Source organism: Scophthalmus maximus, chromosome 8, assembly GCF_022379125.1.
Source record: "Scophthalmus maximus strain ysfricsl-2021 chromosome 8, ASM2237912v1, whole genome shotgun sequence".
Lineage (NCBI taxonomy): Eukaryota > Metazoa > Chordata > Actinopteri > Pleuronectiformes > Scophthalmidae > Scophthalmus > Scophthalmus maximus.
This window is the reverse complement of record NC_061522.1, coordinates 5,995,449-6,013,886: the sequence shown is the minus strand read 5'-3', so window position 1 is coordinate 6,013,886 and position 18,438 is coordinate 5,995,449. Positions and strand designations below refer to the sequence as shown.

The following is an 18,438-nucleotide window of genomic DNA, read 5'->3' as shown; positions in this document are numbered from 1 at the left end:
AGATCATCAGTGATAGCAAGCCACAGAGGCTATTTGCACCAGAGACGGGGGCAAGAAAGCGCAGACTTTTTAATTCTGTGCTGAATCACAACAAGGGCCACGGGCTGTTGAGAGGACGGGGGATGGGGGAGGATGCAGAGGAAAAGAAAAGAAAAACAAGAGGTTACCTCGCAGCTCTCTCAGGAGCCTTGTCGGCGGGAGCGATGTGCAGGGATGTCTGAAATAGGGCAGACGACAAAAGGGAAAAGTGAGCTCCGCGGGAACAAAGACTCGAAGGCAGAGCAGCTCACAATGCACAGCCTTGCATGCGGCTGTCGCTGTGCCACACTCAAAACACTCCCCCCAACGTAAGGTGCGATGGCCGCTGGTTCCACGTGGCACACCTGACCCCTGGGAGGAGAGGCGCTAAAATTCCTGCTGTCTCTCTTGGGGCTGCTCTGAAGGATGATGGTGAAGGTGATACAGGAAAGGATGCAAAGAGCTCAGCTCAGGGGGGCAAACGCTGCCCTGCAAAACCTGGCATGGATCAGCTGGAATGGGTCTCAGTGGTAAAGAATATTTTATAATATATATTCAATATATTTAAACTGCCAGAGTCTGCAGGAGGAAATGCTAACCCAATCGAATGCAATCACAGAAAAACGCTAACGACATTAAGGGGATAAAATATGTTTTGAGCTAAAAAGAACAAACTCATCGAGATCTTCATAATATTTCCAAAAGAGAAAGAAGATAGCTGAATTATTCCTGTATACAACACAACCAGCATATTTTCACATCATCCCAGGCAAAAAACGACGACAAACATTTGAAGGCTTAATATTCAACGGTCTTCACAAAGCGACATCGCACTCGCATTGCGATTGCCGACATGTTGAAATGTGATCAAACTTCATTGACGCTACACACATTACACTCACTCGAAAAGCAACTGTATCTACCATTCATTTTGATTCCCCATCGTTGGGTCAGAGATTGTGAGGTTAACAACGCTACTGTAACACTCGTGACTGTGAGTTTACCTCGATGTGCTGGCGAGCGGAGATGTCTGGATTATAATCCAGCCGTTTTTTAGGAGGCTTGAGCCCCAAGCAGCAGCAGTGAGCAGGAAGAGGAGGAGGATGAGGAGGAGGAGGAAGGTGAAGATGAGGTGAAGGAGGAGAAGCAGTGGTGACATCATGGGGAGAAACAAACAAACAAACAAACAAACAAAAAAAAACAAGAAACATGGTGAGAGAGTGACACCTGTTAGAGAATTGGAGTAACCAGAGATGGACTAGTTCACAGAGGCTGCACATGTGATTTGCATGTACAATGCACACACGTGTGCACACTACACACTAACACACACCTGTGCCCAATACACACCCGTTCATGTGCACATTCTAATGCCTTATTTCTATGCTTATCCAAAAATATCAACATTATACTAGTTTATCAAAATATAAACTATGACGACGACATTTATACCACACACACACACACACACACACACACACACACAAAGAAATGTGGCCGTGTACCACACACACACACACACACATGCAGAGTGTGACAGCAAGCTGTGAAGCACAAAGCGACAGTGTCGTGTTTCAAACGCTGTGACTTCGTGCTGGTTTACCAGTGCAGATAAAACTATTGTTTCACTTCAGTCGGTCAAAAACAGACAGTGAACATTCTGTGAGATTCTGTCCCAGCTGGACACAAGTCAGTGCACGGAGGGGAAACCGGCGTCTACACTCTAAAGGCGTATTCAGTGATGTGTGAAACATTCAGGGAACGTTGCAGGCAGAAATCTCAGCACACGGATCGACGTGACCGTGGAAAAGTCACGCTCGCTCCACATGTGACATTTTTCGCCCGAACATTGCGAATAAGCCCCGACGTTTCATCACCTGAGGTCATGCGCTGGCACGGACGGAGGCGTCTCCTCATGACACTCAGTCAGGGTTGGGGGTAATTTGATCCCAGATCTGTGGCTAGAGGCAAACCCCTGCCCTGAGCCACTATAGGATGAGGTGACCGCTTACACCCAGCAGAGGGCGCTAGAGAACTTTGGCTTTGTTGCCATACAGAGCATTTTCTCCATAAGGTCAAAAGTGAAGATGAACAAAAATACTAGAGGAAATGAATAAATGATAGGTTGAATGACAGACTGAGTTGGCATGTGCAAGAGATACAGAAGAAACTGCACGGGGGGGGGGGGGGGGGGGGGGGTAGGCGAGGAAGGAGTCACAGCACCCAACAAGTACCACATGCCCAAACAACTAGCCCCACCCAGTCTATTGGTGGACACATAAAAAAAACAACCATGGGCGGGGTCGACGAAGTGTGTGTGTGTGTGTGTGTGTGTGTGTGTGTGTGTGTGTGTGTGTGTGTGTGTGTGTGTGTGTGTGTGTGTGCGTGCGCCTATGGCAGGACTGTGGTTGAGGGAGTAGCTATGGCCCTGACTTACCGGCCGCCCAAACTCCAGCTCGGAAAAGAACTTATACCAAGGCTCGTTCTCTAAATCTATGTCATCATAGGTCTGGGAAAGCGCGACAGCAACAGAGAGAGGAGGCGTAGAAGAGAAGAGAAGACAGCGAGCGTGGAAAGAAGGCACACACACAGGGAGAGAGAGAAAGAGAGACATGGACCTCATGGTTAGGAAATGGGCATAAGTGGCACAGGATGAACCAGGACCAGGTTTTAGACTGGAACATGAGGAGAAAACGTGACGGTGCAAAACCCATTTACTCCTGATTATTATTAATGACATGTTTAGGTTTTTTTTGCTTTACAACTTTCACTGCAAACCGCCGTATGCATGAGGCGGCATACCAGAAGTGCCATATTATCAGACAGTAATTAAACTTGCATATGCCAAATAGACAATTTAAACACCTCGGCCCTTCTGTATTGATATTAATCAATTTCACAGGCATAAAAAATTTAACAAGGCAGAATCCCATTACTGGCGTCATATTCATGTTAAACCCGCAGGACAGATGACGGCTAATGAAAATCAGCAGGTTACTTTTTTGCATGAAATATTGAACACCCAACCTCATAATCAAAATTTACACCAGGAGAACTCATTACGTTTAATAAGACGAAGCGGAGGAAGGGGCAGATACTAAAGAACTTTTTTGGACAAGGCAGAAGGGATTAATAGTACGTGGTTATGTTCCGGTTCCACACTGGCGGCCGGCCAGCTGAGCAAAGTGTCAAATATTTTCAAAATCCTAATGTGAAATACTTGATCATAATTAACCAACTGATGATTTTTATTAAATCGGTTTTGTGATTGTCCATAAAACACTGATTACATTTCTAATAATTTTTTTTTTTTTTAAATTCTATTTCCCATCAGTGCACTAGACCCCATCACCTAAAAAAATATTAAGTATTCACATCAATAGTGAGTGAAAAACACTGGTGGCTGCTGTGCCTCAAGTTAATCATCGACTCTCTTCTGTTGCATGTTTACACTTCGACAAGCACCGTTTTCTCCATTGAGCGTCGCAGACAAGACGCTGCTCGTTTTCCAAAGCGTTTTACTATCAGCGTCAGAGATGATTCCGTGCTTTGCTCCACCGGCTGCTCTCTCTAACCCCATTTCCACATGGAAATAGATTTTTCTTGCCAAATGAAACACTGCCAGCGGGTGTTGTGTAGGTGTTGCGGTTGTTAAATCTCTCTCGCGAAAAAGAACAATTCAGGTTTGAGGCAAATGTGTCAGCCTGTAAAATAAAATAAAAAAGTACTGCAGACAGACAGAAAAAGAAGAAGCAGGGTGTCAGATTGTTTGTTTTTGTTTCCTATGGCTCAGAATTAGCCAAATGGACACCACCGGAAAGGATGTGCTTTGGTGCCTTTTCCTTCCTTCGCAGAATGGAGAGAAAAGAGAGTGAACAGAAAACATACATCGAGAGTCTCAGACAGCAGATAGGCCAGCGTGGGTTCACTTCTACTTGCGGCGGCTTTTATCCTTTTATTGCCTCCGTCTATCAGGAGCTGACTCACGCATTAGTGTCCGGGGAGCGCTGCTCTGCTCTGCGCGCATCAAACATCGGCGAAACCTTCACAAAAGAGCTTCGTCTTTTCACCCGGCTCCCTCCCGTTCTCCATTATCCTGTCCTCATCTCACGTACCTCGTGTCTGTTATTTTTTTCTTTTTCTTTTTCCTCTTTCGCCCTCTTCACAGCTATTATCTGTGCTGTCTGCTCTGCTGTTCACCCCGCAGAGTGAACTGCCGGTACGGCACCGTCACTGGAGGACGCAGCACTGAAAACCTTTGCTTTTTAACGCCCACGTCGTCTCTGAAGCCAAGAAGTCCATGCCAAAGCCCATGATATAAAAATCTTATTATCAACACAGTGATGTCTACAAAGACAATGTGTCTGTCTCTCTTCTAAATTCTACAAGGCAGATTGTTTTAATAGAATAAACTGAGCCGATTTGCGGATCTGCTCCTACAGGCCTCACGGGTTAATTAAACATGAAGAACGGTAGTGACGTGATATTGGCTCACAAAGCTTCAGTGGACTTTGACAGGAAAATATCAGAATTCATTATAATCATGTGAAAGAACATCAGGAAAACAAATGACTCACTGGTCTCTCATGGTCCAAAATAGAGGACTTCCCAGGCTCGTATTCAAAAATACTCTTGGGCTCTGCGCGGTACCTTCGTGTGTCCACTTTCCTGTCGGGAGGACCCCATTCATTCCTGGTGCAAGAACAAGAAAGCACAAGCAGAAACAATTACAAAAAAATATAATTCACAGAATAATGTGAATTATAAGATACACTCAAAAAAAAACCTCCACTTACATGTCCGGGGAGTCTTTGTCGCGTTCGCTTTCTCTGGCCCTTAGCTGCAGGAGGGAAGGCATGGGTGGAGGAGGTGGGGGCACAGGGGATGGGGAAGGCTCCCGAGGCCCCAGATGCCCTCCGTTGTCTGAGGGGCTCTTGGACAGCGGCCTGTACGTATGCGTCCGGGGTGCCGGGTGGGCCATGGTGGCGGTGGATGACAGGCTGTAGTCGTCTGTTGAGGGCGGGATAGAGCGGGATGCGTGAAAAGGCAGAGAAATGCCGGAGAGGGAGGTGACAAGTGTGCCGCGTGGAGACGACTCACGGTGTGAAATAAAAATTTGTGTGTCACACATGACGCAGGCCTCTCACCATTGTTTATGACAGCATATGTTGCATTGTACGTGTCGGAATAGTCATCGTCTGCAGAGGAAAAGAAACAGAACATGATCGGGATCCATGAGGCACAAACATACTTTGTGGTACGAGTGTGTAGTTTCCCTCCTCGGGCAGGAAAAGCCCCTTCAGTCAGCTCGGACAAAGTCGATAATTTCAAATAGTGACCAAAACAGCCGAAGAAGCACAATCCACTTCTCCTCTCTCGGCATATTTACAATCCCTGCCTTTCTTTTTTTGAGCTTTAATTTAAGGAGGGAAAATAGTTCCCCACAGAAACAGCAGAGGAGACAGGAAGTGAATTTGACAGAAGTTTTCTTCCAAAAAAATACGCTTCACACTTTGACTACTACAGGAGAAGATACTATAAGACAGAGAGACTGCGGGCCCTATTTTAAGGGTTCTGAAGCGCACCGTCTGAAACGCGTGATGCGCCTGCACCTGAGGCGCGTCCACGGCCCCTTTCGCTATTTTGACCACAATCATAGGTGTGGTTTGGGCTAGAGATGCAATAGACCAATCAGAAGCGTCATCTCCCATTCCCTCTAAAATGTCTGGTCGTCGCGCCATGGCGTTTGCTATTGCCACCGATTTGTTCGTTATTTTTTTGTTTCTACTTTTTCCCCCCGGTATCCTGTGTATCCTGTGCACTTACTTTCCATTGCACTGTAGCTTTTGTGTGTTGTACTGGAGTATGGCTATATAAATCCACTTGACGATTTAAATATTCGGGGAGCATCAAATATGTTTTTTAAGGCGCACACATCAAATGATGGTGTGTGTGTGTGTGTGTGAGTGTGTGTGTGTGTGTGTGTGTGAGTGTGTGTGTGTGTGTGTGTGTGTGTGCTGCGGTAGAAGAAGCCTGAGCTGTTTAGAACAAACAAGCCTTGTACTGACTGTGTGATTCTGTCAGGCCCACAAAATTAGAGCAGATTTCCCAGGACAGCTCTGTTCCTATTAGGGGTTTCTCTCAATAACCTCCTCCTCCTCCTCCTCCTCTCCAGACTCCCTTGCTCCAATTAATGAGTTCTGGCTCTGAGGGGTTCTTTGGGTCTTTCACTATGCTAAGACACACAGATACACACATGCACAAAATCGGCATGCATTGCATGCACGACAAATACAATTACATCGAACTTCTACCTCTCACCGATTGTGCGCAGACTCACCTGCTTTGTGAACCTTGTGGATCTGTTTGAACATGGTTTTATACCAATCCTTAGGCCTATCCACCGTCTGCGGAGAGAGAGAGAAACACTCGTCAAGATTCATGTGCCGTGAAATGCAGCACGACTCGAGCGAGAAACCGCAGAGTTCCCCACGAGGAAACAGTGGGGAGCAGAGGAAAAGCACACTCAGCATTTTTTTTACACATCCATATTTCACTCAGGGAGAATTTAACTTATGTTAAGAGGCGAATAAATGTTTTATAAAAGACTCATTTATCATATGACACTCTCTGTTGTGTGTTTTTTAGGAAATTGTTGACATCTACATTTATGTTTAAGAAAAAGTTAAACATTAAAATATTTTTGAAGAGTCATCTAAAACACAAAAATAAAGGTACCCAATCAAATTACGGGCAAATAGCAAACATCATCATCATCATATAAAACCACAGTAAAGCAGAACTAGGATGTGTGTTTGGATATAAACTTCACAAGAACAGATGATGGAGGTCGGATTTATTTCTCCCTCTTCCACCTCGTATTGATCTAACAATGTGGTGTGGTGTGGTGTCCCTCTACAGGTTCATATCTTTCTACAGCTCCCTAATGCTCCAAATCTTCTAATCACCCACAAGATTGAGCGATGCAATGAAAACTAAATGATTTGATCTTAAATCTCTACCATGATTACACCTGGCCAACATATTTCGTTTCACCGCCGAAGCTAAACCCGCTCCAACAGCCGTTTTGACTCGTCATTAAGTTTTTTAACTTCAAAAAAAATGTTCTTCCTTCAGTCAGTTTATGTCATTTCCACTGCTCACTTAAAATAAAACAAAGAAGTGTAACGACACAGGAAGCTTCATTATCATTCACAAAATCTGACCGTGTTCAGTGCATAATTCAGCTTTTAAACATTACTCACCATAGAGGTCGTCAGAGTATCCGAACATATAGCCAACGCGGCCCTTGTCGGTCACTAGATAAACTACTATGGCAGTCTTGTTTTTGTATGAATGTGTGTGAAAGGACTCGTGCATACTTTCAGAAATCAAGATTTGGTTTTTATAGCGTGGGGGAGGACGCCATGTCGCTAAGGGACAAATAAAGATGCAAAGCTCTGGTGCTCTGCCTAAAAAACCCTGGTATGTGTCTTTGTTTATACAGTATAGATCTAATGGCCACTTCAAGAAAGAGCTATCAAATGGCAGAGAGACTTAATCCTCTCTTTATTCAGTAGCACTAAAACAGTGTCTGAACTCGGGTCACAGAGAAGGAATTTTGCCTCCACAGTGAAGGAGTGCCTGTTGCTGTGCATGTGGCACTGGCACAGACGAGAGACAGTCCAATTACCACTTCCCTCTCCACGGTTACCAAACAGAGTGGCCACAAAAATGTTTGTCTGCTCACAATAAGCAGCATCTGTTCTTCGTTTTTTTTTTGTTCCTATCATGCTTTCTTTCTTTTTTTTTCCTTTTCACCTTTTCTTTTACTTTTACAGCCCATCTCTCAGTCGTCCCGCTCCTCTTTCTCTCCCTCTGTAGTTCAGCAGGTCTGACTTTTAAACGTCGCTCTTAAAGGAACGGATAACCGAGCGAAGTGTTAATACACGAAAAGCCTGAATAGAGATAACGCACAGACATACACGCAGTCTGACAAGTAGGCAGGAAGGACCTTGCGGTACTAAAGCGAAAGACCTTGTCAGAGCTCATCTCTACAACGAGAGCAGAAGAGATACTGATAGTGTGAGTGAGGGAGAAAAAGGAGCTCTTTATATGGACTCAAAAGCCGCTGACAGCTGAAAGTAATCCCCTCTCGTGATCCTGATCACGTATCATGACAACAGAAAAGGGTCTGAAGACGGCGCCGTGCTACACCGCGGTGCTGTACCCAACTGAATCGGTCTGCTGCCGAAAAAAGTCAGCGCGTTCAGTCCTGCGCGTGTTTGCCCTCACCGTGCGGATGGCAATGGGGATGCCGGACTCGTCTATGGGGCCGATGCCTTCGAAGTGAGGGGCTTTGATGACGGAAACCCTTTTCTCTTCCTCTGAGAAGCAGGCGATGGGCACGGTGCTGCTGACGCTGGTGTGGCCCGACACCACCGACTCTCTCGTGACAGACTCGCTGCCCCCTGCACACAAGAAAGAAGAGGAGGGAGAAGACGGGGACATTTTGGTTCTTAATCCAAAAAAACAAAACAATTTATCTTCTGTAATGGATATACAAGTCATACTTTGTAAACCTTAAGACCCCGTCACCCTGGAATGAGGAAATGAGCTTCGGCAAAAATAATGTCAGTGCCAAAACTGAGATTAATTCACAAAGGTCGCTTGAGCGGATCTCAAAATGGCTAATAGTGCAGTTTTTATCTTTAACGTATCATTGTGAGGTTAATGTTGAGGGCACAACGTAACGGCTAATGAACGGTGACACCATCTGCGTCAAAAGATGAGTTCCTTTTTTAGCCTTGGATTAAAATAGCAGTTCTGTTTGCCACTGGGTACGAACCCTCCCGGTTCTTAAGCGGTGAAGTGAGCACAGTCCCGGCACATTCGGCACACTCTCAAATTGTAAGCACTTTCAACTCCAGGGTGTGGTATATACTTTATGATACACAATGAATAAAGGTTTATTTGGGTTATTTTGCTGTAGGTCATGGTCTACACCCAGGGGCAGCTCCGATTCTTGTTCGGACAGTCTGCTATTTCAGAGAGGTATATTCTGACTTCATTTCATGTTATGTTTTTGGCTTTCTTTGCGTGTACTTGTTCCCAGTAGAAAACAGCCGGTTGGGATTTATTCCGAGTTGTTTTTGCGACGGCTTCGCTAATCGTGTCTCATTTGCGAGCTGACAAAAATCCCCAAAGACACGACTTGATGTGTCCCTGGTTTCAAATGGGGGGTCAATGGGCCGGTGACTCACCCGAACTCCTGCTCCGTCTCTGGAGCCCGGTGTGGAGCGAGGCGGGGAGAGGAGGGTAGGACGGGGGAGAGAGGGGTCTCTGCGGATGGCTCGCACTCCCATTCATAGCGTGAGAGAGGACCTGGCCCTGAGAGTGACCCACAAACCAGAAAGAGAGCCAGTAAGTCGTCCGTTCACAAATAGCAACAGAGAGTACAGTAATGACAAATCTTGTAGATCTACTATAAAAAAAAAAAAAACTGAGATTAGATATATGAAGAAAAACAAAATTAGTTTTCTTATGGCTACAAACATTCATAGGGGGTCGAAGAGACAAGGTCTGATTTAGGAGAAAATTAACAAAATGCCAGACAGTGGATCTGATGTAATTCATAGGAAGTGACAATGTAGAACAGTTAGTCGGGGAAAGGGTCACTTTTTGAATCACTTCACTCTAAAACAGAACAACAGAGATCAACGCAGCAACAGTGAACACGGACAACGCTTTCACATTCAGTTACATCTCATTAGGAATTAGTTGCGACACAAGCAAGACAGCGGACACAATACAGTGTTATAATGGGAGGCTCCTCTGAAGAAAGCGCTTCCATTTGATGCAACACAGATTCAACACACGTACGATTCAATCTGGGAAAAGGTTAAAAAAAACAAAGACATTTCTTTTGATTTAAAGGCCTCCATGTTCAGATCACAGATTCAAGAAAGTAAAAAAAAAAAAAAGGATAAACTAACAATGGCGGTGAGTCAATTATTGTGCTACTGTGATTACAATGCCACAGGCAACTCATTCAAGCCTACACAACATATCCTGATTTCATATCTCTGAATCGCAGCACGACCACATCGCAACTTATGCTGAATATTTCAAAAGTCTGGTTGAGTGATATGCGAATGGGTTTTTCCATTCTGTGTAGAAATTGCACTCAGGCCAATCAACACATTTGGACTGTAGGTAGGACTAACTGGCTGCGAATCTCTCTCATTTCACTACGTGGATGTGAGACAAAGTTAAAGTGTAAACAGACAACTTTTGGGGCGACTTGTCTGATTGCACAGTGTAATGGGGATGGAAAAAACAACACCAGACACGCTTATATCGGTCCCCTATAAGCCTTGCTTTCACCATGTTATTCTCTCGACCCAGGGGACGCGTTATTTGCGGGAAAAATGGCGACTCAATCTACGGCACAAAAGAACTGTGTCACCCATTGCGTACCCGAAACAAAGAAGAGAATATCTATCCAGAAAAATAATCCTTTTGTGGGAGGAACAAAAGCAGGCGAAGAAGGAGAGTGATAGAAAAAGAGTGAACCTCGGACGGATATTCACTCTGTGGAGAGAGCTCAGGAACTTGAGAGGCTTCAAAAACGACATGCAGTTAGTCTTCTTTCTACTAGATTACTACAGCCGGCCTACTTATTAATATTACCAGACTTTCATCTCAAGGTTATTTGTTCAAATTGGTATTTTTACGGCCGTCTTCTGCTTTGGACAGTAGCCAGGCTGCCAGCATCGAGTTAGCCGTTATCTCAGAAGCGGTGTTGACAACTTCCTCGGGAGCTCTGAGGAAAAGTACCTGCGTCCTTACCGCCGTCTTGCGACTGCAGCGTCTTTACGACAGTGTCCAAACAATAATACCACCCGGAACAGCTAGGAAAGTTGCCTGCTGCAGACAAAGAGGTGCTGCTCGATGGCCCTAAGACTTTGGTGGGAACACTGACAACGCAATGCAACCTTGATGACCTTGATTGACGCAGATGTAATTACTTTCCTGAGAAGAAGTCAATTTCAGACTGAATAGTGCAGCCCTGACAAAATGGCAAATCAGTTCCCCTCAGTCACGTATAACTTGGAAGACAAAGGTGCACTTACAAATTCATGCCATGATCTAAATCTAATCTGATCTCCGTCAAGAGTCCCATCCATCTAATGTACAATAGGATATGACGGGAAATTTAACGTTCAGTCACTCACTCACATTACATTACAAGACCCTCCAACTGTTCAGTCTTTGAGATACCAACAACCTGCAGCCAACTGCCTCCAACAGAAAACTGCAACTTCTCTGAACAAAGGCCTCATCATGAATTTCTGATGTGAAATGGCTTTAAGAGACAGTGTAATTGCACTGGATTGCAAAGAAAAGGGGCATAACAAAGAGAAGCACAGACAATCGCACAGAGACGTGAAGTTCTATTGAGAACAGAGACGTCAACGTAATAAGGGCAGAATTAGATTCTGGTATCTGACAGGTGGACTGTGGTGGATGGTTAGTGAAAGGTAAAAAGTTGGTAGTAATCACGCTTTCTGTGGAGGTTTTGGTTCAGCCATCCAAGTGAGTTGGGAGGAGAGAGGGAACCATTGGGTTTTTGGTAAAGATGTGTGTTACAACAGTGACTTGTGGGGGATAATTACGTTAGTGACAGTGGCAGCTGCGGCAGTGGAGGCCACAGAGGTTGTTAGCACATCATCGGGGCCAGCGGTGGACATGTAGGTGGAGACAAGGCTGAGGGTGGGCGACGGCGTGGGTGAGGCGCCGGGCGTGTCCAGACTACAGATCTGCAGCTCGTCCAGCAGGCCCGCCGTGGAAGACGAGTAGTGGCTGAGAGCCGACACTGTCACGGGAGAGGCCGAGGGCGACGCGTAGCCACCGCCGCTCACACTGACCGCACCGCTTGCTCCGCTAGGGACATACGGGGTGGGCGATAGGGTCTTGGGCATGAGGCCTGGCAGGTGGTTGAGTGTTTCTGAGCTGTGGTAAGGGGAGTGCTGCGCTGTGGGGTTGGGGGACGCAGGGCCCTGGTGTTGGGAGGGGAGAAGAGTAGCTTAGTGACATCACTCATTAGCCACATCGTCACGAAGGATGTGTGGAAGCAACACGTGAGCCTAACGGAAGGGGAAATGCTGTCGGGAGGGCGTCACGGGGGGCTGCAGCATCGTCTTCTCAAACGTGATAATTGCTGTGAATTCAAGACGCTGTGTTATTTTAAACTCTGTGTGAGGCGGCAAAGAATACAGACAGTAACGCTGGTATACGATGAATCAAACACTTGGTTATCACACATACATGTTAACACATCATAGTTAGTTTGCTTCACTGGATGGCAGCACCAAAATTAACAAACTGAAGGGCAACGCACACACAAGCATCGGTTTTTAGATGAACGTATGGATCAGACTTCCTGGTGTTTCGTATGCATCAAACCAACAACTCCTGTTCTCTGAATTTGGCAGCGTCGCGATGACAACCTCTTCTGTTTGCATGGTGCCTCCGGTGTGTGATATGGGTGTCAAATGATGTGCTGCAGCCACTGTGTTACCTATCAAATCACTCTTAATGTCACCAAGAGGAAAGAACCCAGTGATGTTGTCTTATAGTGACCTCGAAATGTACACAATCACTGTCCTTTGCTCTGTTTTCACAGTATGTCCTCAGTTATGTACCAGCAGTTTTGCAGGAGAAGGTCTCGGCGGAACTGCGGGAGGAGGCGTCGTCATCTCCACCTGGGACCCAGCTGGACTTGAGGGGCCCAAGTGGACAGAGAGCGAGGCCGTCTGCAACAGGGACTGAGAGAGAGCCGGGCCCCTTTGTGGAGGTCGGGAAGTGGGTGGAGGGGAACTTGTGGTCTGGGTCTTAGTTTGGGGATCAGAGTAGGAGTTGAGGTGTGCAGGAGGGTCAGGGATGGTGACCGGGGTTAGTTTGAGGGACGACACCTTACGCTCCTGGGCCAGTTTATTAGAGGTGGCAGGGGCGATGCAGTTGCTAATATCATTGTGCTGGTGTTCGCGCAGGACTGGGTTCGCACAGGTCTCTGCGTAGGAGTAAGAAGATGTGCTATTAATCGTGTAGGACTCTTTCAAAACTGCTTTCTCATTCTGAGTGAACGTTAGCATTCCAGGGCCTGAGTCATTAGCCAGGGCAATGAGGGAGCTGTAGTCTGGTGGATGAGTGCCAGTGGGCGAGAAGTGGAAACTCTCTTTCCTGGGGGGCGGCAGTGGCATGTGATTGAAATCCTTGTTAAGCCAATTAGAAGCAACAGCCCAAAGTAAGTTAAAAAACAACAACAACAACAACAACAAAAGAATCATCAGTGAAAAGGTAAATACAAATCATCATCAAGTTAAAAACTTCACACACACAATAGTTCTGTGTATAGTATTCATAATAATGATGGTGTGTGGAGTCATTAAGAATAACCATTTCCACAGTGGCAATAAAATGACGATAGAATTATTTTCTGTGAGACCTGTTACCTGTGTCGGTGACTTTTTGTCCTGCAGGTTGGGTCTGACACTCCGAAAGCCTTTGGCAGCGAGAGATGAGCTGCTGGCGTCTCCGTTCTTAAGGCCATCTGTTGCGCTGCGTGACCGCCAAGAATCTGGAGATAAATTTAATAACTATTAACATCAACCCCTGCAGTGTGGTTGATTAAGTTTTCTGGTCTCTCCACTGGGGTGTTTCACAGCCTCTTTCTGTCACTTGCAACGCAAAGATTCTCAGACCAGAATCACCCCCAAAAAGGATCAGAGACTTACCCAAGTCTGATGAGTGAGAATCACTCCCTGTGGAGACAGAGGAGATGCGGCAAAAATGAATGTGCGGCCACATTTATCCCTGCAAATCACAATGCTACCACATTGGATTACATGTTAAGTAGTTACATAATATACCACGATCCCCCCCAAAATGTTTAGAGACTCGATAATGTAGACACATCTGAATGGACGCAGACAGCATAGGAAAAAGAAAAGAAAAGAGAAAAAAGGATTGCATGACTCATCCTAAAGTGATGCACAATATCGGAACATTTTAACATCCTCTAGAACTTGGAGTGCACTGGATAGAATTCCACGACCACTTGATGTTTTAAGCATCTAACATTCACTGAGAGCCAGAGCTGCTTGAACGGCTTTTACAACGAATTATTCTTGTGTAGTTCACAACTAGTCCACACAGAAAAATGCAGTCCTCCTGTCGGCCTTAGAGGATGGGAAACTAACCAACTCTTTCCACAAATTAACATCTGGTTAAGATTAAAGTTTTTAGAGGATGTTGCCACAGATTTCTTGAATCAAAACCCACTCAGCATTACCAGTATAAAATAAATGTATACACTCAGTGCCATTAAAATGCACAGGTAACTTCAGTTTAATAATCTTGACTAAAAATATGTCCTGTTCAAGCATCTCTTCTTGTTATTGGTCATCTGGCTCGAGTAGGGATTATTGCTCATATTTTTGTTTTGGCATTTATAGTCCAGACTGGTTTTATCTGTATTTATCGCTCATTTGTCGGAATCTGGAACCCGCCCTGACCTGAGAGTTAAAGTGTTTAGGTGCGACTCCCGGCCTAATTAGAGCTAAGCCTGATTGCCTATATGGAATTGCTATTGAAAGCAACCGACTTAGGACAGAGGTGCTTCTACATACAGCAGATCTACTTTGAGTTTACTTGGATGAAACTGAACCACAGATCAAGGCGAACTGTGGTATTTTAGTCGACACACAAACCCATCCACAGATTGCAGTACTACATATTACAGTATTACATATTATAATACATTTCCACATATCTCCGAGAGTCAGGAGAGCTGTGGCACGTCTAACCAATCGATGCTGACAGAGAAGAAAAAAAAGAAATTAAGAAAAAAGAAACAGAGGCGGGAGAGACAAACTGACGGAGAGGAGGCGATGGAGAGAAGCAGTGTGAGAGAGCATTACACATGAGAGCCGTCGAAAGGAAGTAAGGTGAACAACTGGCAGGTACCATTTGACTGATCCAGGAAGCGAAACAAGCTCAAGATGGAGGAGAAAGAAAATCTCGCAGTCCAAACTTTGCTTTAGCAAACCGAGGCAGCCGCAGACTATTTGAAAGTATATCAAATATGCACAAGCCATATCAGGTCGACAAAGGCCAAAACATGATTTTGAATAACAAGCCACAGCAACTTACCTCATGCTTTTTACCAACAGCTTAGCCAAGTCAATTCCTCTGACTGACACTGCATTTCAGGTATTTAGTTCACTCTTCTTGTTTGAACGTGCGTTAACTCTTTTGTGTGTTTGCGAGTGTTAGTACCTGAGGCTAGATTTGGCGAGCTCTGGACCCTCTTCATGGGAGAGAGTGTGAGGGACAAGGCCACGCTTTTGGGAGCGCATCCTCCGCTATCTGAAGGGGTCACAGCCAGGGCAGGTGGGGTCACAGCCAGGCAGAAGCAGCAGCAGCAGCAGCAGCACACATGCACATGCACGTACAAAACACAGCACAGAAACGCATCCAGCAGGAGACGAGAACCAAAGAGGTGGAGGCGACGCACATGCAATAAAAAGAGCCTGAGTTATTGCTGTGGCAGAGCGCGTGACAGGTCATGCAACTGAATTTTGAAGCAGAAGTTTGAAGATGTTTTCCGTCAGTTACTGTACGCTTATGGTGGCAGCAATTGGATTATTTTAAAATGGATGTCCCTGGATGTTTAGGTGATAATTAAAAAAAATGTTTATAGAGGAGGAGGAGAAGTCAAGTTTCAGATTGTGATTAAAATAATAAAATCTCAGTTTACTGACCTGCTGACTCACTTTTGAAACAAACTTAGCTGTAGTGAAAAACCTTCAGTACAGTACAAACACATGTTTTTTTCCCCAACAATTTAATTTTGTGTTTGTAATTAGTAATAATTTGTATTTCAACAAACTAAAAAGTTGTTTTTTTTATGTTTTATATCGCAAATACAAGCAAACAACCAACATGAGTAAAGCCGCCACTGGCAGAGTGGAGGTGTGTGTGGTCTGTGTGGTGTCTGTGTGGTGTGTGTGTGTGTGTGTGTGTGTGTGTGTGTGTGTGTGTTTGTCTAGGGCCGGGAGACAGATTACTCATCGTTGATTCACCGGCTGAAATACACACATCAGCTCGGGATGATTGCCAAGTTAAGGACAGAGCTTTGGAAATGTATTTGAGGTGGAACACGTCAGCGGTAGTTAAAAGCGACAACCTTACGATACTTAATGATGCTTTTAGTCACTATAACTGTGGCCCGAAATGGACCAACACCAAAGTGGTGAGAGCGGGTCAGGGTTAGGGTTACAGACTCATGCCTGTGGCAAGGGAGAAGCACATAGCAGCTTTTAAAATAGCCAGGTGGCCCTGAAATGCTGAAACATATTGACTTTTTTTATTTTTCGAAGCTTTAAGCGTAACAAAAAAAAAAAGAAGCTTTCTGTTTAGCAAATAAACAAATGCTGTCAACAAGATTATTCAACTTTGCCATAGAAAAATGATGGATATGGACTGGCAGGATGACTCCCCTACAATCTCCTGTATGGTGTGTTTGTGTGTGTGTATACCTGTATTCATATTGAAGAGCACTTCTTACTGATCTACAGCAGGGGGACACACTTTCCTGCAAAACAGAAACAAAACATAAGTCACATAAAATGATCACAATACATTTTTTAAACAGCTGATTAACCTTTTAAAACTGAGCAAAACCCATTGCATTTTGCAGTAATTATCATTTTCAAAATGATCTTACTGATGGTAAAAATATTTATAAATAGTCGAGTTACTGTATTTATAAGAAACTACCTAATTTGGTTCCCATAAATCTTTAGCGCTACATCTCAAACATACGCAAATATTTTTGGAAATCTGCCAGTTTCTTGTTGGCCGCTGTGTCATTAGTTCTGCTTTGATTTCAAACGGCCCTTCATAAAGAGCCAACATATCTGTGCAGGAAGAGTCTTGAGAGATTAATGTTGTTCTGGAGTGGGGCTGCTACTGTAGGTGCTGACATAATGAAAGTGAATGCGTGATCAGCTCGACTTCACCTCCTTCCACACATTTTATTTTTTCTCCCCACCTAGAGAAAACCCATGGTCCGGGGAGCAGGCTTCTATAAAGCTTATCTGATAAACGAACCCAGTCATTAACTTCTGAATACCAAGGCAAAGGAAAGTGACATGAGCCTGGTTGCAGACTCACCGACTGTGCGATGTGAAATTTGGCAGTTCAGTTTCACTGTTGAGGTGAAAGTTGCATGGAACTGTGACAGAGCTGCGGGATACCCGGCGTGGAGGTGTTGCGTCGAACACTGCCTCCTTGTCGATATGCGATTTTTCCTTATTTAAATCTGATCCAAACCTTAGGTTTAACCCCAACAAGTCTTAAACCTATAACTCAACCTCAGCCCTGACCTCAACCATGGTGCAAGGTGCTACAAGGAACAACATCATTTGAATGAAAGGGAAATTGGGGATATACTCCTGAACAGAATAGGAGGTTTACATTATGGGTACATACCAAATAGACATGATACTGATTAAAAAATTATTTTTCTGAGAAAATTGATTTGAACATGAGACGAAGACGACGGTCATGTAAAATGTTTGTCTAGAGCTGAAGTGTTCTTGGACATGCCTGTGATTTAGTGCAGCTGAGAAGGACATTTAAAAAAAGAGTGAGGTACCAAATAGTGGGACGATAAACTCTGTCACTAACACACTTGAATTACCACAATTTTTCTTTTTTTACATTCAAAAATAAAATGTAAATTTTGATTTAAATCAACACATGCTGCCTGTCATGTTCAAGAAGATGTTTACGCCAAAGCCTAAACCCATGCAATCCAAAATGGGGGGAATGTAATTTCTTCCAGCTGAGTGGGAGACCTAATGACCACAGCAAATTCTTAACTCGCACATAGATGAAACATAAATAACACAAATGGCACTGATAAATGATACAGAGCGCTGTGTTTACTGAGCTGCACCGTGCCCAAACAAGATGGTCGTCTCCAGCTATATGGAGACGTTTTCTCTGAACTGTTGCGGCAGCCGCTCTGATTTATACGAACAGAAAACCAAAGGTACAACACGGACTTCTTCATCACCGTGTGAGTGTGCAGGCACATGTATGTCATCGTGGGACTTATTCTGTATGACAGATACTACGAGTGACAGCCGACAATGTGGCTGCAATGGAGATCATACGTGTCTGGTATGTAAATAACTATGACATACGCATGGCTCACTCTGCCTTACACACATCCAGATACTGTTGTAAAGTTTTGGGGACTGCGATGTCCCCGAACTTGTTAACTAATCTAAATCAAATTAATTTAAATGGATGAATGAAATTGATGAACAGTGTAAACAGACATGT

At 44.7% G+C, this 18,438-nt stretch overlaps 1 protein-coding gene across 14 annotated transcripts in view; it reads right to left on the bottom strand.

Moving 5' to 3' along the window:
- Positions 1-18,438, bottom strand: part of sorbs2a (sorbin and SH3 domain containing 2a) — a 46,673-nt gene that overhangs the window by 12,846 nt on the left and 15,389 nt on the right. For 6 of the 14 annotated variants that reach the window (XM_047333824.1, XM_035638027.2, XM_035638023.2 and 3 more), the window contains exons 3-17: positions 16,623-16,678; positions 15,361-15,450; positions 13,818-13,844; positions 13,536-13,660; positions 12,726-13,295; positions 11,697-12,080; positions 9,282-9,408; positions 8,314-8,489; positions 6,359-6,425; positions 5,166-5,216; positions 4,815-5,028; positions 4,596-4,710; positions 2,456-2,527; positions 1,023-1,079; positions 168-217 (exon numbers count right to left, since the gene is read on the bottom strand). In XM_047333824.1, the coding sequence (XP_047189780.1) occupies positions 168-217; positions 1,023-1,079; positions 2,456-2,527; positions 4,596-4,710; positions 4,815-5,028; positions 5,166-5,216; positions 6,359-6,425; positions 8,314-8,489; positions 9,282-9,408; positions 11,697-12,080; positions 12,726-13,295; positions 13,536-13,660; positions 13,818-13,844; positions 15,361-15,450; positions 16,623-16,632 (2,135 nt within the window). In that variant the 5' untranslated portion in view covers positions 16,633-16,678. The remainder of the gene's footprint in view (positions 1-167; positions 218-1,022; positions 1,080-2,455; positions 2,528-4,595; positions 4,711-4,814; positions 5,029-5,165; positions 5,217-6,358; positions 6,426-8,313; positions 8,490-9,281; positions 9,409-11,696; positions 12,081-12,725; positions 13,296-13,535; positions 13,661-13,817; positions 13,845-15,360; positions 15,451-16,622; positions 16,679-18,438) is intronic. The other 8 variants (XM_035638024.2, XM_047333830.1, XM_035638026.2 and 5 more) reach the window with 6 other exon arrangements.